Below are 21,871 nucleotides of genomic sequence, written 5' to 3' on the forward strand. Positions count from 1 at the left end.
ATCACATAATGGGCCGGGAGGAAGTGGGTGAGGGTCTTCCTAGGCATGAGGCCAGGGGTCAGTCCCATGGAGAGAAGGAAACAGTCAGCCTGGGAGGCCCAATAAGGCTGGCCAGCTTTGCATTAAGAGATGGTACCGTACCCAGTGTCCGTGCACCCCTCAGCCCCAGAGAAAGCCTGTGCTGAGCAGTGTCTCCATCAAGGGGAGGCCCCCACAGTCCTGGGGCCTAATGATGACACGTGTTGTCCAGCAGGCACGCGGCCCTGCTTTTCCCTGACTCCTGTGAAATGCAGCGCACTGTCTTCCTCAGTGTCAGACAGTCACTGAGCACGTCCGCACAGCGCTCTGCACGGGCTACATGACTTGTTTCCTCCATCTCATATTCTTGATCACCATCACCATCGGAGTGTTTCCCAAACAGATGACGTCTTAGCTAAACCCAGGCAGGGGGAAGAGTGTGGATAGGCTGAGGGCAGGACAAACTGGGGGCCGGCACACCTCCCGGGAGCAACGGGGCGCACTGTGGGGTTAGGAGAGCCGCTCCCACCCTCCGTGCACCCAGCAGGATGAGGCAGTGGAGGCGGCACAGCGAGTGTTCCCAGGGAAGGGGGTGAGGTCATAGCGCTGTGAGCGCTTCCAAGAAAAAAAGACGTCAGGGAAGTCCCACTGTCATGGCTGATCTGTACTCCCCAAAATTCACATGTTAAAACCCTAAGTCCAGAACATCCTTATCTGGAATTAGGGTTGCTCCAGATGTAATTAGTTAAGATGAGGTCTTACTGGAATAGGGTGGGTGCCTAACTCAAAACGACTGATGCCTTTATAAAAACAGGGCCATGTGAAGAGACAGACACGCAGAAGGAAGACACCATGTGAACCTGAGGGCAGAGGTCGAGAAACACCAAAGATTGCCGGTAAACCCCTGAAGCTAGGCAGATTCTCCCTCACACCCTCAGAAGAAACCAACCCTCTGACACCTGAATCTGGAACTTCCAGCCCCAGAACGCCGAAACAGTAAACGCGTGCTGTTTGAGCCTCCTGGTTTCGGTACTTTGCTACGACGGCCCTAGCAGACTCCCACACCTGCCAATATAGGGAAAACTTCCCCGCTCCCCCAACTCCCTGGGAGGTTCAGCATCAGTGTCGTCCTCAGTCTGACGGGACGGACTGCCTGAGAGGCGTCTGGAAGATCACTGACCTTACAGACCCGTGTGACTGGCAGCCAGTGTTCATCTGGGCCCTGGGCCCCCCGCCCAGCCCTCTTATAGCCTGACGCGGGAGGAAGGGGCTCCAAGCTCTCTGGCCCTGCAGGGCTCGGCTCCACACTCTGACACCTTGGCTGGGTAGTTCTTTGTTGTAGGGGGCCGTCCTGGAGCACTCCTTCCATCTCGTGTCCTCTGGGGGAAAGGCTGGGTGGGCATCCCTGCCCTGGAGTCCGTGCCGTCCCCCCCAGCCTCGCCCCTCTCTGTGGGCTACAGGAGAGGGTTTACCTGCACCCACAGCCCGCTCTCCAGACAGGGGCCTCTCTCACCGGCAGGCCGTCCTTCAGGACCTGGTGTGTTCATCTGTGCTCATTTCTGTTGATCCAAATGACATTTGAACCCATTCTCCTTCTGAAACCCTCCCACACTCTGCTCTGCGGGAAGCCGAGTGCCTCTGACCACCATCCATGGGGCTGTCAGGTCCCTGCTGGTGGGTCACAGTGTCCCCACACCGTAAGGGGCACAGAGCAGGTGGGGGTGCCTGCTGGGTGCTGATCACATTGGGCCTCTGACCCATTCTAGGTGATTTTAGAGGACATTCCTCAGTGTGCTTTCCTCACGCACGTTTCTCTTGGAGCTGTTCCCTGGGGTCCCCCTAGCTCTGTCCCATGCCTTCACACAGCTGCACACCAGGCCCTGGTAAGGATGCCACAGAGCTCAGCAGGGGCTGTGCCCGGTTCTGCTGTCAGGGCCCCAGCACAGCTGCTCTGAGCACTCTCGGGCCAGTCTCCTGGTGCACCTGTGTCAGTGAGCCGCCACAGCTGTGCCTTGTGGCGGTGGTGCATTTGGGAACTGAACAGTCACTGCCAAGCTGCCTTTCACAGGGTGGACCCCCGCCACTACCCCAAGGCAGTGTGAGGGGGCATCTCTCTCCCTAGGCCGTTGGGCCATCTGATGGTGAGGTGAGGCCCCTCACTGCTGGGTGTAAATCATTTCCCCAGTCCCTAGTCTGTTCTGTGTGCAGTGGACACTTGTCTTTCTCCTGTGCAGCACCGGTCCCTATCTTTGCCGATTTCTCTATTACTTTTTCCTGTTCCTTGATGCCGTGTAGTTCTTTGTTTTTATGCACATCAGCATTATACTCTTTTCAGATAAAATTTTCAGGTGTATCCTCTACGAGCCTGACTGCTACAGGGTTATTGAGGGGGATTAAGTAAAATTATACTTATAAAGTCATTAAAACGGTGCGTGGCACAGAGCAGGCACCTTGGAAGTGAAAGCTGTTTTATTTGCTAGAATGTAGGTCCCCTGAGGATAGGCATTCTCATCAGTTCTGATCACTGCCGTATCTCCAGCACTTGAACTGTCTGGCATGTAGTAATTGGTGAATAAATAGACGTTGGATAGATATGTAGAAAGGGGATGAGCGCCCACACAACGTACCATATGAAAAGCATGTCTGGTGAATCTTAGCTCTGTGCTGTGACTCACCCAATAGGCTCCTTCCTGGTCAAGGTCAGGTTGCGGTTCGGTCTGGCGTGGTTGATAGGGATGGTGGAGCCCTAGAAGAAGCACAGAGTGGGGGGTCACTGGGAGGGGCTCCATTGTTTCCTCACCTATTTCCGCTGGGCATCCAGACTGTGCCTGGAGCTCAGAATAGAACAGTCTTGTCTGTGTCCTGAAGCTTCCATGAACCAGACAGGTAACAGACCAAAACCTTCCAGATTATGCCCCTTCCAGGGGCATCTGAGGACTCCATATACAGATGGAGTGGGCAGCCAACAGGTGCAAGGTGCCTGCTACACTGAGCCTGGCAGAGTCCTCAGATGGGAAGCTAGTCCTGGTACAGGTAAGACCTCTGGCTTTGACACTGGGGCAGAGAAGGGGGGAGTGGGGTGCCAAGTTGCCTATGGAGGCCGTGCTAGCCCAGGAGGCCCCAGGTGGGGGCCAGCTCCAGCCAGCAGTGACACAGCAGCCGGAGGAGCAGAAGGTGGGCCTTCTATCACACCTACATCCCTCAGCCCCATGGAGAGGACAGAAGGCGTGAAGCCCAGATCTGGTAGAGATCCCATGAACCCCTCGGTGATGGGTGTCCCATCACTGCCTATGGTGGACAAATCTCTGAAAATGGCTCCCATGGTCACACTCTGATCCCTGGGATCTGGGAGATGGTGAGCTACTCCTTCTGCAAAGATGCGGAATGGCACAGTTGACCTTAGGAAAGGGACATGATGCAGGTGTTCTCAGCATCACCTCAGAAACCCCCACAAAGGCAAAGTTTTCTCCAGTTCATGGCAGAGGGATGCCAAGCCTGAGGACAGCAAGGGGATGGAGGGCTGGGGCAAGGGCCATACCAAGGCCTGCAGTAGCTGAGAGCAGCCCTGGCCAGCAGCCAGCAAGGACCTGGGCTTCAGTCCTGCATCAATAGGAACTGAACTCTGCCAACACCTGAATGGGCCTGCACACAGGGTGTCTCCAGAGCCTCCAGATAAAGCCCAGCCTGGCCACACGCTGACACTGTCCTTGTGAAACTCTGGCATGGAACCCAGCCCAGCCTGCCTGTACTTCCCATCTGCAGAAATGTGAGCTGATAAATGGGGTTGTTTTAAGCCAATAAGCTGTGGTTGCTTGTTATGCAGTGTGCAGGCTGAAATACTGCCCTGAGTTTCCTGCTGGGCCCAGCCTGCCTGTATGAACTCACTTGGTGGTAGGAGCCTCAGCCTCACCTGAATTTTGTCACACCAGCCAGCAAAGTAGCGGAAGGTCTGGATGGACATGCCCACATGGGTCTTCAGTGCCAGCGTGTAGACAGCACCTGCATCCAGAGCCTCGATGGTGGCCAGCTCCTCCTGATGCTGTTCCATGAGGTCTGCCAACCTGGCCAGGGGTGGGGGGGGGCGGTGGGGAGAGGAGAGAGATGGGCTCAGGCCTGGAACAGCCTTGCCTGTTCTTTCAAGGCCCTTCTTCAATGACTCACGGCCTCTGCCACACTCCAATGTGCTGACTTCCATTTCCCCATCTGTGAGATGGGGCAGTAAGGTTTCCTTTGCTGGATGAGTGTGAGAATGGTGCCCTTCTGTCCCTCTCTCCTCTCTTTTCCTTTCTTCCTTCCTAAAATATTGATGGATTAACTACTTGATAATGATGCTTACAAATGATCCTGCAAAACAGTCCCTCTGCCTCTGTAATAAGGAGGTCACCATTCCAAAAGGCTACCCTCTCTGTCGCTGGACAGCCTTGACCAGGGGAGAGCATGTCTGGCTTCAGGCACCAGCTGATCCGGTGGAGTGCACCCCCAAGGATGGCATCTGCAGAGGGTGGGGGCGGTGAGGGGAGAGATTCAAGGGGAGGTACATGTACGCAGCCCTCCTTAAGCGTGAGCGCTCTGAGAGCCAGTTGCCCTCCCATGCTTCTGGTGGGTATGCTGCTATGGGCAGCCTGGGAATTAGGACTCTGCCTCCTTCCCTGAATAAGGGAGCTCAGGGAACAGGGTGTCCCCGAGGCAGGGTGGACAGGGGAGGATGGGGACCACAGACCTAGAGCAGCTCTCAGTCTTGCACACACGGGAGCTCTGGCCCAGAAACGGCTCTGGGACCAAAGCCTGCAGAGCTGCTCCTCTCTGCACACAGCCATGGCAGTCTTAACCCCCAAGTACATATTCACACTCTCTGGGAAGCCAACCCTCATCCCACATCAATCACATCTCCCTGCAGTGTCCTCCTGGCACCCTCCATCTTTCTTCAAACCTTGCCTGACTATTATAGATACCCACTTAGACAAGTATTCCAGTACTGTCTGCCTCTCCCTGAGGGCTGGGACAGTATTTGGTCTCCCACCCCCTCCTACACCCACGGGCACACAGTCAGCATGCAGCACAGGGTTGGTGAGTGAAACTGGACCAAACAGACCCAAGCAAGGAAGTGGCAGAGCCACACCATTACCAGAGGCAGTGACATACCTAGGTGATTCTCTAGTTAAGGATAACAAAGGTGTACCTCACTTTTTGAGAACTATTTTAGACCAAATAAGGAAAACACCATGTTGCGGCATTTCAAGGACTAGGGTTTCATCAACTAGAAAAACAGATGTGCCAAAGGTATAAATCCATATGATGAATAAGCCAAAGATGGCCTCTGTGTATTGGCCCTCAGGTTGTTCACAACTTCGTCATAGAGTGAGACCTGTCAGCTCAGAAGCTTGCTGGAGACACGTTTATGTATCCGATTATTTTAAAAATAGTCCAAACAAGCAGACTTTCAGCCATTTAGAGCCTTGTTGCTTTGCATCCTCCAGGAACCTCACTCAACGGCCATCACCATTGGTGAGATGGGCCGTGCAGTTGTAACTGCTGTCCTTCCCATCCCTCTGACCCCAAGACTCCTGTTCTGCTACTGAGCAACACTGCCAGGACACTGGAGCCCCCTCCCTGATCCCCTGACCCCAAGAGTTCCCTTGCACCCCTCCCATTCTGAGTAGGGACCCTCCACTACAACCTCTGGAGGGTCTCCCACTGTGGGGGCACCACCCCATGAAGCCTGTTGCGTGTTACTACTTCTCATGGTCTCATCAGCCCCAAATCCCTCCAACTCTGCCAGACAATGTCACATGCACGTGATGTGGCCGTGTCCTAAATCCCTAAAGTAACTATCACCCGAGCACACCATTTGAGAGGCTCTTCAAGGAGAGCTGAGTGGGACTGTTCTACTGTCAACTTTGTTAAGCTGCAGTTCTGCCTCCTCCGAAGGTCCTGTCCCCAGAAAGTGCAAATGGGGAAAGCAGGGGAAGCAAACTCCATCGACCCACAGGTCTGCAGGATGGACATGAGGAAGGGGAAGTGTGGGGTGCCAGGCAGGTTTGGCCTGGCTCCCCCTGATTCCCTAACAGCAGCATGGGCCACTATCACATTCTTGGCTGTGGACTTAAGGAAGTGTCTGAAGGTGACAGCTTCTCACAGACTCCCACCAGCTCTTGGTGGTCCCGCTCTGGCAGCTGGGGACATTGGCTCTCCAGGTTCCTCAGAGGCTCCTTCTTGTCCCTCAGTGGTTCTTGGGGCCTGTCTAGTGACCTTCTCTAACACTCCTTTCTGGATCTTTCTTCCCAACTTATCCCTACAATGCATTCTGTATTCCATAATATCTATCCATGGTGGTCCTATTTTCCTCATTGAACGAGGGGCTGCTCCCTCCTGGACCAGCAATGGGCACACCTACACCATGGGGACTGGAAGACTTCATGAGGCAGGGACTGGGTTATTAGGAACTCTGAGGCCTGGCCTTGAGATGTGTGTCCAAGCAGTCCAGGTCTCTACTTAGAGCTGTGAAGGGACCAACCCTTCACTGCGGCGTCCCCAGCAGTGTCATTATGGAACATGCCACTAGATGGCAGCAGAGCAAAGAAAAAAACTCTCCTGGGCCAGCACACTCTACCGCAGGAGTCCCTGCTTCAGGGCCAGAAGGCTCTGCATCATAAGCCTGGGCTTGCACGTTTCAGTTTTGCCTCATCTGGGGGCTCTAGGAAGCCAATGGCTTCCTAAATTGATGGGCTCTTCAAGGGGTCTTGAAGCTAATTTGAGTTACGGCAGGCTGGGTGCACCCCGGCCTGCCCCCAAACCTCCCATCTCTATTCCATTTTGAAACCATACAGGCCCCCCTCTCTGGTTCGCTGTGCTGGGGGCTGTCCTGGTGTGTTTGGCCTCTGGAATAGAAAAACATGGCATTCTGACTGCAAGGCCAAGACGGGCCTCTCTCCCACCAGATGACAAGCACATTTGGACCACATCATGACCAGGCTGTATGCCTGACAGCTTCCCCAGCCTTTTCAACACTGCTTAGTTCCTCCACCCAGCAGCCCCCTTTTGGAAACATCACCCCACTTCCTTGGGGGTGGTTGCTCCCCCCTCGCTGGGACCACTTGGTTCTAGGGGAGCAGTATCTCTCCTTCAGGTCTCATTCCCACCCCCTTCTCATAAGATGGAGCAACCCCAAGTCCTTCCCTAAGATTTCTGATGGAACTAAGGGGAGAAAGTCCCTTCTGCCCTGGTTTAAAAAAAGGGGGGGGGGGGAGAGTGTGAGATTCCAGCAGTCAGGGTCAAGCTGAGCAAAGACCAGCAGACAGAACAGGCCCCATCCTTCCTTTGCTGGCTTCTGCATAAAATAGCCCTGATTCCACCTCTGGTCCAGGCCACTCCAGGTAAATGCTGTACCTGTCTGCGTCTGCCCAGGACCATCTGTTAGTTTTGCCAGCTTGCTGCTCTGATCTGATTAGCACCTTCATGTTTGTACCTTCTCATCTTCTATCACACTGTCCCCTCCACCGAGGACACCTTTCCCTTCAAGGCTACTTGTGTCTGGCAAAATCCCTCCTGCCTCTCAAGCCACTTCCTCTGAGAAGCCTTTTCTGAGCCTCAGGCCTTGCCTGCACAAACGTGTCCAGGACCCCACCTCCTCCTGGCAGGACCAAGCTGAGAGGTGTTTGTGGGACTCTCACCTGTACAGGAGCCGGCCCCGGTCCCGTGCACTGATCTTCCCCCACAATCCGTTCTCAAAGGCATCCTTAGCGGCAGCCACTGCCTTGTCAACATCGCTGACTTGGGCCAGGGACACCTGGCAGATGACCTGTGGTGGAGCAGAGCTGTAAGGCCCTCCCTGGACTCCGTGTACACAGAAGCCCCACAGCACCCACTCCCCTGGCCACCTGGGAGGGCTCAGAGGGGATGGCTGGCTAACAGGAGGGCCTGGAAGGGTGTGCACAATGAGGAAAGGCAAAGGCCTTCAGAGAGACCTACTGTGTTTCCATATACCAGGATCCTTCTTTTCACGTGCTACTGAGCCCAAACGGGGCAACAGACTCAGGCTGCATCTACAAGGCTGAGGATCAGCTTAGTGTTTTCAAGCCGAGAATAGAAGCCCATTAATTTAGTGAGTCCCAGGTGGAAGGTTTATTTAAGTGAAATACTCTAGACAGACAGGGGCGGAACCATTCCTGTCCCCCGTCCTTGCTCTGTGTCCTGACAGTACCCACATGCACCACAGGGCAGGCCCCCACACTTCCTGCCACCTAGGCTCGGCCAAAGGGAAAGCCAGGAGGAGACAGAAGTAGGAGGGGCAAGACCAGCACCTTGCTGGTTACCACAGATAGGGTGAACCCTCCCTGCCCAAGGGCCCAGCACCCAGGCAGCCTTGTTCACACAACCTCCCTTCTGGGATTCTTAAAACACACCTCGAGGTGGTGACAGTTTCCAATTTCTGCCTGAGGGCACTGCATCCCCTTGTGTGTGTCCTCACACCCTGTCTACCCTTTTGTCCACCACTTTCTTTAAACTCCCTTCCAAAGACCCATTTTGGGTGTGCAATCTGTTCTGTAGGCCCTAAGGGATGCTATAGGGTGGGGCAGAATGGAAAAGTGTCAGTATGCACCTGTAGGAGTTAAGTGTTGTTTCAGGTAGGTGTGTGCACAAGAGAATACAATATGTGTACTGGGTCATGACATAAGAGGGTCACAGTCAAGACAGTCTGATAAACATAGGATTCAAGGAAGAATTTCCCAAGGGTGGGGTGTACGCATATTCAAGAAGGTAGGGGCCAGGCTAGGGTTATTGTTGAAGTGTGGAGGAGGGAATGGCTTCATTTCCTCTTTGGGGCATGGGGGGCTGGTTTAACTCTGTCCCATTCTCTGAAGCATGCTCCAGACTTTTAGAGTCCTCCTGACTCCCTGCCATTTCTCCCTTCTGGGCCATTCCTGTAGGGAGGACTGGAAAATGACTGCAACCCTTTTGCATCCAAGCTCTGGCCCCTGTGGGCCAGAATCCCCAGATGCCAGGGTGGGGGGAGTAGATGGGAGAAAAGGCCATGGGGTAAGTAGGAAGGAGAGAGGGTAGGAGGGGGTGATAGGCTTGCACTCACACTTCCATCCGTCGGGTTGATGGTCTCATAGGTCTTGGCACCCTCGGCATCCACAAACATGCCCCCAATGAAGAGCTGGTAGGGCATTCGGAGGGTCAGCTTGTTCACTGTCTTTTCCACCTGGGAAGGGAGTTTTTGCAGGTGTTAGTTGCAGTGTAGATTCTTCACAAGGTGCATCAGAGACAGATACAAACCCACAGAGAGACACAGGAAACACTCACAGACAGATGGTAACCACTTGTGCACACCACACACACACACACGCACAGTGCCACCGGGGCCAGGGCTCGACGCCCCTCAGCCTTCTCAGGTCTCTTGCAGAATCTGGTCCCACTGCCTTCCTTGGCCCAGAGAGCTATTATGTGCACAGTGGTGGCAGCTGAGTGATGAGAAGAGATGGCACAGAATCTGAGGCCAGACTTCTTGGGCTACACACCAGTCCTGCCATTCATTCGCTGTGTGCCCCCGGACTGGCTGCCTGACCTCCACACACAGGAAGCGCCAGCTGGTAGACAGGCACTTGAGAGTCACCAGACATGACACCAGCTCCACTGCTCACTTCCCCAGAGACCTGAAGTTTCACACTGAATGGCATCTTCTGGAATGTCATTCCTCTCCTGAAATTTGTTCATCAGTCATCTGTCCACAGTCCCAAGGCCAACCTGGTGTTCATCCTGGCTACCTGGCCACTTTCTTCATCTTTTGTTCCAAACAAACTATCCCAATGCTAAGTCCTATGGGAGCTGGTAGCCTACCAAGACACCTCAGGACAATTTTTTAAGAGTTTGTTTTAAAAATAAATCTGAGGGGTGCCTGGGTGGCTCAGTCAGTTAAGTGTCTGCCTTCAGCTCAGGTCATGATCCTGGGGTCCTGGGACTGAGCCCTGCATCAGGCTCCCTGCTCAGTGGAGAGTTTGCTTCTCCCTCTCCCTCTGCTATTCTCCCTGCTCATTCTCTCTCAAACAAATAAATAAAATTATATATATGAGCAATTACATCATTACACTTCCATATATACAAATTGAATGTACAGGATCACTTGTTTTGCTTATTAGGAAAATATTCCCAATTCCCCATTCTCTTTCTCTCTCTCTCTCTTTCTCACCTCTACTTCCCTCTCTCCCTCTCTTTCTCTCCCTTTTTTGTCAGTTCGACAAAAGGAATTTAATGCAGGCAATTGGTTGCACAGGTGATGAAAGAGCTGAGAGGCCATGAGTCAACCCAGAGATTGACCCAGAGATTGTCAACAGCAGGAAGTCCCAGCCATTACTAAACTAGGACAGGGAAGTGGTGGTACCAGAACTAGGGTCTGGAGTCTCCTAGGGGAACTAGATTCCTGGCAGGGTGATCTGGCAGGGGCTGGAGCCATGGCAGAGATGAGGCCACTACTGGGAAGAACCACCAAAGGAGGAGGGTGAGAAATACACTGTACACTGTAAAAGTCTCTTCTTTCTCTCCCTTTAATTATGATATCGTGTCTTTCTTTCTTTCTTTTTTTTTTAAGATTTTATTCATTTATTTGACAGAGACAGAGACAGCCAGCGAGAGAGGGAACACAGGCAGGGGGAGTGGGAGAGGAAGAAGCAGGCTCCCAGCAGGGGAGCCTGATGTGGGGCTCGATCCCAGGACCCCGAGATCATGCCCTGAGCCGAAGGCAGACGCTTAATGACTGAGCCACCCAGGCGCCCCGATGTAGTGTCTTTCTTCATCTCTTATTACAGTCTTTGGTTTAAAATCAACCAAGTTGTTTGTTTGATATGACAGTTAGAGTTTGTCTGGTATAAGGACTGCTACTCCCGCTTTCTTTTAATTTCCATTAGCATGATCAGTGGTTCTCCAACCCTCACTTTCAATCTGGTGGTTTCTTTGGGTTTTAAATGAGTCTCTTGTAAGCAGCATATTGATGGGTCTTATTTTTTTTATGCATTTCTTTTCCATTCCTTTTAGATTTTTATTTATTTATTTGTCAGAGAGACACAGAGAGAGAGAGCACGAGCAAGCACGAGCAGGGGGAGAAGAAGGCAGAGGGAGAAGCAGGCTCCCCGCTAAGCAAGGAGCCCATCGTGAGACTTGATCCCAGAACCCTGGGATCATGACCTGAGCCAAAGGCAGATGCTTAACCAACAGGCATCCCAGTCTCTTCTTAATACCCTAGTCTCAGGACCCCTGGGTGTTTCAGTTGTTTAAGCATCCAACTCTTGATTTGGGCTCAGGTCATGATCTCACAGTTGTGAGACTGAGGCCTGTGTCTGGCTCCATGCTGGGTGTGGACCCTGCTTAAGATTCTCTCTCTCCCTCTCCTTCTGCCCCTCCCCACCCCGCTCATGTTCAATCTCTCTCTCAAAAAATTTTTTTTTAAATAAAAAAATACATCCTAGTTTCATGTCTTCGGGGTGAGAATTTGTTCTGTAGATAACAATTTCCTCTGTTGTATTTGCCTAATTGCGCTGGCATCCTCAGGGTATCCAGGGTTACCAGGGAGAGCTTGGGACACTGAAAATGGGCTCTTAGATGCCCTGGCTTCCTCATGTCCAGGTTTCCCCCATGTGTCATTGTGGGCGCACAGATGTCAGTGTCTGAGGGATCTACAGGGCCAAGCCCATGTGGGGGCCTGAACTCACATAGTCAATGATGCACTCGCTGTCTTTGTCGTCCCCTCGTAGCTTTCTCACTAATAGTTGGACGAAGTCCCCAAAGGTGGTCGCCATGTAGACATCCTCATTTTCTAATTCTAGTCCATCACACAGCTCCTTCACTTCCTCAACCAGTCTGTAGAAAAGAAGATGGGACAGTGGGATCATGCGAAGAGGTTTGGCAGAACTGCATCATTGTAGTGGCAGAGGTTATGGGGCCAGTTTCCCAGAACGGACCTTCATCTCAACATCCAAAGTGTGAGTGTTAGTTTAAAACTAGGGTTCAGAAGGCCCCGGTTACAAGTTCTGGCTCCAGCACTTACTAATTTGTGACCTTGAGCAAGTGAAAAACTCCTCTGCACCTTAGTTTCTTTGCTGCAAAACTGAAATAGTAATAGCTCCTCCACCAGTTTCTGATGAGTAAATGACACAATCCACATGTTGGTAACAATAATCAATATGCGGTTAATAACGTTCTTTGAAAGACATTGTTAAAAGAATGAAAACACAAACCACGCATTGGGGGAAATATTTCCAAATAACATACCTGATAAAGGACTTGTATTCAGAATATATAAAGAACTCTCAAATGTCAATACTAAAAAAAAAATCCAAATAAAAATGGGCAAAAGATTGAACAGATGTTTCACCAAAGAAGAAATAAAGATGGCAAAAACATATGAAAATATGTTCAACATTGGGAAAATGAAAATTAAAATGACAATGGAATATGTCTACACACGTAACAGAATATCTAAAATTAAAGTCTGACCTCAGGGGGAGGAGTTAAGATGGCAGAGGAGTAGGGGACCCTAAGTTTGTCTTGTCCCATCGATATAGCTAGATAGTTATCAAATCATTCTGAACATCTGTGAAAGCAATCAGAGATCTGAGAAAAATGCTGCAACTTTACAAGTAGAAAAGTAACCACTTTTTGGAAGGTAGGAGGTGCGGAGACTTGAACTGGGGTGATATATCTGAGGATACAGTGGAGGGGAGGGAGCCTGCTTAAGGAGGCTACCGCAAAGTGTTGTAACTAGCAGAGAGCAAAGTCAGAGCTAGAATTCTGCTACAATGGGGTATGTCCCTGACTTAAAGATGCTCAGGTGGTGAAACAGGCAGAATCCCAGGTGGGACAGGACGTTCTCAGGATCCCCAGGGTCAGAAGAAGAATGGGGGTGCCTGTGTGTGGCAGAGTTCCCAGGCACAAGAGTGGGGAAGCCAGCTGAAAACCGTGACTCAAGGCGCTGGCTTTCTGCTCTGTGTTGCCATGAACTGTGAAACGCTGCATGGTCATGTGACCATTTTCCTGTCAGGGGTCCAGCAAAGGCAGAAGCATGGTGAGACCGCTGTCCATCCCTTGGGAGGAACAGCATGGGTCTGTGCTGCAGGGGTCCATAAAACTTGGAGTTTTGAAATTTAGTCGTGTGCCCAAGATAAAATGCTCAGTCACAGGCCTGGTAAACACAGAGTTTGGGCTGAAACCAGGGAGAGGAGTGATTGACTGCTTTTCTGTAAGGGCTCACTGAAGGGTGGGGGGTGTGAACTTTCAGCTTCTTTCTTACTTTGGGATCTAGCTTCTTTTAACAAGCACACCAAAACACACCCAGGATCCAGTTTGTTGTTTCGTTTTTTGTTTGTTTTTGTTTAGTTCTGTTTTTTTGTTTTGTTTTTTCTTTTGTCGTTATTTCTCTTTTTCTTCTTTTCTTTTCTAAACCAGATATCAACACAGAGAAATTAACCCCAACGGAGGTAGTACTTATTGCCAGGGATTTAATCAATATAAGTAAGATGTCTGAACTACAATTTAAAACAATGATTGTAAAGATACTAGCTGTGCTTGAAAAAAATCAAAGAAGACACTGGAGAATCCCTTACTGTAGTGATAAAGGAATTAAAATCTACTCAGGCCAAAATTAAAAATGCTATTACTGAGATGCAGTCCTAAATGGAGGCTATAAAAAGGAGGATGAATGAATCAAAAGAGAGAATCAGTGATATAGAAGGTAAAATGATGGAAAATAAGGAAGCTGAAAAGAAGAAAGAAAACTATTAGATCGTGAAGGGAGACTTAGAGAACTCAGTGATTCCATAAAGCAAAATAATATCCAAATAATAAGGGTCCCAGAAGAGGAGAGGCGGGAGAAAGGGGCAGAAGGTTTATTTGAGCAAATTGTACCAGAGAACTTCCCTAATCTGGGGAAGAAAACAGGCATTCAAGTCCAGGAGGCACAGAGAACCCCCCCCTCAAAAGTCAATAAAAATAGGTCAACATCCCAACATATAATAGTGAAACTTCCAAATTCCAGAGATAAAGAGAAAATCCTGAAAGCAGCTCAGGGCAAGAAGTCCTTAACCTACAAGGATAGACACACAGGCCAGTAGCAGACCTGTCCACCGAAACCTGGCAGGCCAGAAAGGACTGGCATGATGTATTCAATGTGCTAAATGGGAAAAATATGCAGCCAAGAATACTTTATCCATCAAGGCTGTCATTCAGGATAGAAAGAGAGATAAGGAGTTTCCAAGACAAACAAAACCTAAAGGCATCTGTGAACACAAAACCAGTCCTGCAAGAAGCATTAAAGGGGATCCTTTGAATGAAGACAGAGCCCAAAAGCAATTAAGACCAGAAAGGAAAAGAGACAATCTATGGAACAGCAGCTTTACAGGTAATACAACGGCACTAATTTAATATCTTTCAACAATTACTCTGAACGTAAATGGACTCAATACTCCAGTGAAAAGACATAGGATATCAGAATGGATAAAAAAAAATAAGACCCATCAATATGCTGCTTACAAGAGACTCATTTAAAACCCAAAGAAACCACCAGATTGAAAGTGAGGGGGTGGAGAACCACTGATCATGCTAATGGAAATTAAAAGAAAGCGGGAGTAGCAGTCCTTATACCAGACAAACTCTAACTGTCATATCAAACAAACAACTTGGTTGATTTTATTTTTATTTTATTTTTTTAAAGATTTTATTTTATTTATTTATGTGACACACAGCCAGTGAGAGAGAGAACACAGCAGGGGAGTGGGAGGGGAAGAAGCAGGCTCCCAGCGGAGGAGCCTGATGTGGGACTCGATCCCGGAACGCCGGGATCACGCCCTGAGCCAAAGGCAGACGCTTAACGACTGCGCTACCCAGGTGCCCCAAGGTTGATTTTAAACCAAAGACTGTAATAAGAGATGAAGAAAGACACTATATCATAATTAAAGGGTCTATGCAATGAGAAGATCTAACAACTGTAAATATTTATGCCCCTAATGTATGAGCAACCAAATATATAAACCAATTAATAACAGAATTAAGAAGCTCATTGATAATAATACAATAATAGTAGGAGACTTCAATACCCCACTCACAGCAATGGACAGATCATCTAAGCAGAAGTACAACAAGGAAACAAGGGCTTTGATTGACACAACGGACCAGATGGACCTAACAGATATAGGTAGAGCATGTCATCCTAAAGCAGCAGAATACACATTCTGGAACATTCTCCAGAAGAGATCACATACTGGGTCACAAATCAGGCCTCAACTGGTGAAAAAAGACTGAGATCATACCATGCATATTTTCAAACCACATATAATGCTATAATGTGAAGTCAACCATAAGAAAAAGTTGGGAAGGACCACAATACATGGAGGTTACAGAACATCCTACTGAAAAATGAATGGGTCAACCAGGAAATTAAAGAAGAATTTTTTTAAAATTCATGGAAACAAATGAAAATGAAAACAAGGAACACTTGAGATGCAGCAAAGGTGGTCCTAAAAAAGAAGTATATACCAATACAGACCTTCCTCAAGAAGCAAGAAAAGCCTCAAATATAAAACCTAACCTTAGACCTATGGAGCTGGAGAAAGAACAGCCAAAAAAGCCTAAATCCAGCAGGAGAAGAGAAATAGTAAAGATTAGAGCAGAAATCAAGAGAACAGTAGAACAGATCAATGAAACTAAGAGGCGGTCCTTTGAAATAATTAATAAGATTGGTAAACCTATAGCCAGACTTATCAAAAAGAAAAGAGAAAGGACCCAAATAAAATCATGAACAAAAGAGGACAGATCACAACCAAAACTAAAGAAATACAAACAAACATAAGATAATATTATGAGCAATTATATGTCAACAAATTAGGCAATCTGGAAGAAACGGATAAATTCAAAGAAACTAACAGCACTGAAAAAGGAAGAAATAGCAAACCTGAACAGACCCATAAATGGCACAGAAAGTGAATCAGTAATCAAAAATCTCCCAACAAAAAAGAGTTCCAGGGCCAGATGGCTTCCCAGGGGAATTCTCTCTCTTTTTTTTTTTTTTAGTAATTTTTAATTATGTTATGTTAGTCACCATACAGTACATCCTTAGTTTTTGACATAGTGTTCCATGATTCATTGTTTGCATATAACACCCAGTGCTCCATGCAATATGTGCTCTCCTTAATACCCATCACCAGCCTATCCCAATCCCCCACCCCCTCCCCTCTAAAGCCCTCAGTTTGTTTCCCAGAATCCATAGTCTATCGTAGTTCATTCCCCCTTCTGTTTACCCCCCCCTTCATTCTTCCTTTCCTTCTCCTACTGATCTCCCTGCTATTTCTTATGTTCCATAAATGAGTGAAACCATATGATAATTGTCTTTCTCTGTTTGACTTATTTCACTTAGCATAATCTCCGGTCCCGTCCATGTTGCTGCAAATGTTGGGTAATCATTCTTTCTGATGGCTGAGTAATATTCCATTGTATGTATGGACCACATCTTCTTAATCCATTCGTCTGTTGAAGGGAATCTCGGCTCCTTCAACAATTTAGCTATTGCGGACAATGCTGCTATGAAAATTGGGGTTCATATGGCCCTTCTCTTCACCACATCTGTAAATACCCACTGGTGCAATGGTAAATACCCACTGGTAAATACCCAGTAGTGCAATGGCTGGGTCATAGGGTAGCTCTATTTTTAACTTTTTAAGGGACCTCCACACTGTTTTCCAAAGTGGCTGTACCAACTTGCATTTCCACCAACAATGTAGGAGGGATCCCCTTTCTCCACATCCTCTCCAACATTTGTTGTTTCCTGTCTTCTCAATTTTTGCCATTCTAACTGGCATAAGGTGGTATCTCAAGGAGGTTTTGATTTGAATTTCCCTGATGGCTAATAATTTGAACATTTTTTCATGTGTCTGTTAGCCATTTTCTATGTCTTCATTGGAAAAGTGTCTGTTCATATCTTCTGCCCAGTTTTTGATTTATTTGTTTCTCGTGTATTGAGTTTGAGAAGTTCTTTGTAGATCTTGGATACCAGTCTTTTAACTGTAGTGTCATTTGCAAATATCTTTTCCCATTCCGTGGGCTGCCTCTTAGGTTTTTGACTGTTTCCTTGGCTGTGCAGAAGCTTTTTATCTTGGTGAAGACCCACAAGTTCATTTTATCTTTTGTTTCTCTTGCCTTTGGAGATGTGTCATGAAAACGGTTGCTTTGGCCGATGTTGTAGAGGTTGCTGCCTATGCTCTCCTCTAGGATTTTGATGGATTCCTGTCTCACATCAAGGTCTTTCATCCATTTGGAGTTTATCTTTGTGTATGGTGTGAGAGAGTGGTCAAGTTTCATTCTTTTGCATGAGGCTGTCCAATTTTCCCAGCACCATTTACTGAAGAGACTGTCTTTTTTCCACCGGATGTTTTTTTCCTGTTTTATCAAAGATTAGTTGCCCAAAGAGCCAGGGGTCCATTTCTGGGTTCTTTATCCTGTTCCATTGGTCTATGTGTCTGTTTTTGTGCCAGTACCATGCTGTCTTTGTGATCACAGCTTTGTAGTATAGCCTGAAATCCGGCAACGTGATGCCCCCAGCTTTGTTTTTCCTTTTCAACAATTCCTTGGCGATTCGGGGCCTTTTCTGGTTCCACACAAATTTAAGGGCTGTTTGTTCCAGTTCTTTGAAAAATGTCATTGGTATTTTGATCGGGATAGCATTGAAAGTGTAGATAGCTCTGGGTAGCATGGACATTTTAACTATATTTATTGTTCTGATCCATGAGCATGGAATATTTTTCCATCTTTTTGTGTCTTCTTCAATGTCTTTCAAGAGTGATTTGTAGTGTCTAGAATACAGACCCTTTACGTCTCTGGTTAAGTAAATTCCGAGATATCATATGATTTTTGTTGCTACTGTAAATGGAATGGATTCCCTAATTTCTCTTTCTTCAGTCTCCCTGTTCGTGTATAGCAATGCAACTGATTTCTGAGCATTGATTTTGTATCCTGCCACATTACTGAATTGCTCTATAACTTCTAGTAGTTTGGGAGTGGATTCTTTTGGGTTTTCCATATAGAGTCTCATGTCATCTGCAAAGAGAGACAGTTTGACTTCTTCTTTGCCGATTTGGATACCTTTTATCCCTTTTTGTTGTCTGATTGCTGTTGCAAGGACTTCTAGTACTATGTTGAATAATAATTACATGAGTGGGCATCCTTGTCGTGTTCCTGATCTTAAGGGAAAGGCTTCCAGCTTTTCCTCATTGAGAATGATATTCGCTGTAAGCTTTTCATAGATGGTTTTTATGATTTGAGGAATGTACCCTTTATCCCTAAACTCTGAAGGATTTTAATCAGGAAAGGATGCTGTATTTTGTCAAGTGCTTTATCTGCATCAATGGAGAGGACCATGTGGTTCTTGACTGTTTTCTTGTTGATGTGATCTATCACACCGATCGATTTGCAAATGTTGAACCACACTTGCATCCCAGGGATGAATCCCACTTGGTCATGATGGATAATCCTTTTAATGTACTGTTGTGTCCTATTGGATAGGCTCTTGTTGAGAATTTGGCGTCCATATTCATCAGGGATATCAGTCTGTAATTCTCCTTTTTGATGGGGGTCTTTGCCTGGTTTGGGGATCAAGGTGATACTGGCCTCATACAATGAGTTTGGTAGTTTTCCTTCTGTTTCTATTTTTTGAAACAGCTTCAGCAGGATAGGTATTATTTCTTCCTTGAGTGTTTGGTAGAATTCCCCGGGGAATCCGTCAGGCCCTGGACTCTTGTTTTTGGGAGGTTTTTGATCACTGCCTCAATCTCTTTGTAATTATTTGGTCTGTTTAAATAATCAATTTCTTCCTGTTTCAGTTTTGGTAGTTTATAGGTTTCCAGGAAGGCGTCCATTTCTTCCAGGTTGTTTAATTTATTGGCATAAAGCTGTTGATAAAAGTTTCTAATGATCCCTCCTATTTCATTGGTGTTGGTCGTGATCTCTCCCCTTTCATTCATAATTTTATTAATTTGGGACCTTTCTCTATTCTTTTGAATAAGTCTGGCCAGTGGCTTATCGATCTTATTTATTTTTTCAAAGAACTAGCTTCTACTTCAGTTGATCTGCTCTGCTGTGCTTCTGGCTTCTAATTCATTGATCTCTGCTCTAATCTTGGTCAACTGCTTTCTCGTGCATGGTTTAGGCCTGTTCTTCTGTTCCAGCTCCAGCTTCTTGAGGTGAGAATATAAAAACTGCATTTTAGATTGTTCTATTCTTTTGAGTGAGGCTTGGATGGCTATGTATTTTCCCCTTAGGACTGCCTTTGCAGTGTCCCATAGGTTTTGGACTGAGGTGTTTTCATCCTCATTGGCCTCCAAAAGTTGCTTAATCTCATTTTTAATTTCCTGGTTTACCCAATCATTCTTGAGCAGGATGGTTCTTAGTTTCCAAGTGTTTGAGTTTCTTCCAAATTTTTCCTTGTGATTGAGTTCCAGTTTCAAAGCATTGTGGTCTGAGAATATGCAGGGAACAATCTCAGACTTTTGGTAACAGTTGAGACCTGTTTTGTGAACCATTATATGGTCTATTCTGAAGAAAGTTCCATGTGCATTTGAAAAGAATGAGTATTCTGTTGTTATGGGGTGTAGTGTTCTGTATATATCTATGAGGTCCATCTGGTCCAGTATATCATTCAAAGCTCTTGTTTCTTTGTTGATTTTCTGCTTAGGTGATCTGTCTATTGCTGATAGTGGAGTGTTGAGGTCCCCTACTATTAACATATTATTATCTATATGTCTTTTTATTCTGGTTAAGAGTTGGATTGTGTATCTAGCTGCTCCCCTGTGGGGGGCATAGATATTTATAATTGTCATATCCACTTGTGAGATACATCCTTTCAGAATAATATAGTGTTGCAGACTGGATAAAAAGACGTGACCCATCCATTTACTGTCTACAAGAGACTCATTTTGAACCTAAAGATACATCCAGACTGAAAGTGAAGGGATGGAGAACCATTTTTCATGCCAATGGGCCTCAAAAGAAAGCTGGGGAGGCAATTCTCATATCAGACAGATTAGATTTTAAACTAAAAACTGTAGTTAGAGATCCCAGGGGAATTCTATCAAACTTTAAATAAGAGTTAGTACCTATTCTTGTGAAACTGTTTCAAAAAAATAGAAATGGAAGGAAAACTTCCAAACTCATTCTATGAGTCCGGCATTATTTTGATCCCGAAATCAGAAAAAGACCCCATCAAAAAGGAGAATTACAGACTAATATCCCTGATGAACATGGATGCAAAATTCTCACCAACATCCTAGCCAATTGGATCCAACAGTGCATTAAAAGGATTATTCACCATGACCAAGTGGGATTTATCCTGGGCTACAAGGGTGGTTTGACATTCACAAATCAATCAGTGTGATACATCACATCAATAAAAGAAAGGACAAGGATCATATGATCCTCTCCATCGATTCAGAAAAAGCATCTGACATAAAATGCAGCATGTTTTCTTAATTAAAACTCTCCACAGTGTAGGGATAGAGGGAAAATACCTCAGTATCATAAAAGCCATCTATGAAAAGCCCACAGCGACTACCATTCTCAATGGGGAAAACCTGAGAGCTTTTCTACTAAGGTCAGGAACATGACAGGGATGTCCACTCTCACCACTACTGTTCAACATAGTACCAGAAGTCTTACCCTCAGCAATCAGACAACAAAAAGAAATAAAAGTCATTCAAATTGGCAAAGAAGAAGTCAAATTCCCTCTCCTCACAGATGACATGACACTTTATGTGGAAAACCCAAAAGACTCCACCCCAAAATTAGAACTCATACAGCAATTCAGCAACATGGCAGGATATAAAATCAATACACAGAAATCAGTTGCATTTCTTTACACTAACAATGAGACAGAAGAAAGAGAAATTAAGGAATGGATCCCATTTACAATAGCACCAAAAACCATAAGATACCTAGGAATAAACCTAACCAGAGGTAAAGGGTCTGTACTCTGAAAACTGTAGAACACTTATGAAAGAAATTGAGGAAGACACAAAGAGATGGAAAAATGTTCCATGCTCATAGACTGGAAGAATAAATATTGTTAAAAGGTTTATGCTACCCAGAGCAATCTACACATTCAATGCAATCCCTACCAAAACGCCATCATCATTTTTCACAGACCTGGACCAAATAATCCTAAAATTCGTATGGAACTGGAAAAGACCCTAAAAAGCTGGAGGAATGTTGAAAAAGAAAGCCAAAGCTGGTGGCATCACAATGCTAGACTTCAAGCTGTATTACAAAGCTGTAATCATCAAGAGAGTATGGTACTGGCACAAAAACAGTCACATAGATCAATGGAACAGAATAGAGAACCCAGAAAGGGACCCTCAACTCTATGGTCAACTAATCTTTGACAAGGCAGGAAAGAATATCCAATGAAAAAAAGACAGTCTCTTCAATAAATGGTGCTGGGAAAATTGGACAGCCATATGCAGAAGAATGAAACTAGACTACTTTCTTTCACCATAAACAAAAATAAACTCAAAATGGATGAAATATTTAAATTTGAGACAGGAATCCATCAAAATGCTAAAGGAGGGGCATCTGGGTGGTTCACTCAGTTGAGGGTCTGCCTTCAGCTCAGGTCATGATCCCAGGATCCTGTGACTGAGCCCCGCATTGGGCTCCCTACTCCTGCAGAGCCTGCTTCTCCCTCTCCTCCCCACTCGTTCTCTCTCTTTCTCTCTCTCTCTCTCACACACACACACATTCTCTCAAATAAATAAATAAATAAATAAATAAATAAATAAATAAATAAAATCTTTAAAAAAAATCCTAGAGAAGAACACAGGCAGCA

At 46.7% G+C, this 21,871-nt stretch overlaps 1 protein-coding gene across 4 annotated transcripts in view; it reads right to left on the reverse strand.

Moving 5' to 3' along the window:
- Positions 1 to 21,871, reverse strand: part of ALDH1L1 (aldehyde dehydrogenase 1 family member L1) — a 107,738-nt gene that overhangs the window by 20,701 nt on the left and 65,166 nt on the right. For all 4 annotated transcript variants that reach the window (XM_045812449.2, XM_045812450.2, XM_045812448.2 and 1 more), the window contains 5 exons: positions 11,724 to 11,871; positions 9,104 to 9,223; positions 7,689 to 7,816; positions 3,929 to 4,079; positions 2,694 to 2,764 (listed from right to left, as the gene is read on the reverse strand). In XM_045812449.2, coding sequence (XP_045668405.1) covers positions 2,694 to 2,764; positions 3,929 to 4,079; positions 7,689 to 7,816; positions 9,104 to 9,223; positions 11,724 to 11,871 — 618 coding nt within the window. The remainder of the gene's footprint in view (positions 1 to 2,693; positions 2,765 to 3,928; positions 4,080 to 7,688; positions 7,817 to 9,103; positions 9,224 to 11,723; positions 11,872 to 21,871) is intronic.

Source organism: Ursus americanus, chromosome 14 (assembly GCF_024610735.1).
Source record: "Ursus americanus isolate L20-20 chromosome 14, mUrsAme1.1.p, whole genome shotgun sequence".
NCBI lineage: Eukaryota > Metazoa > Chordata > Mammalia > Carnivora > Ursidae > Ursus > Ursus americanus.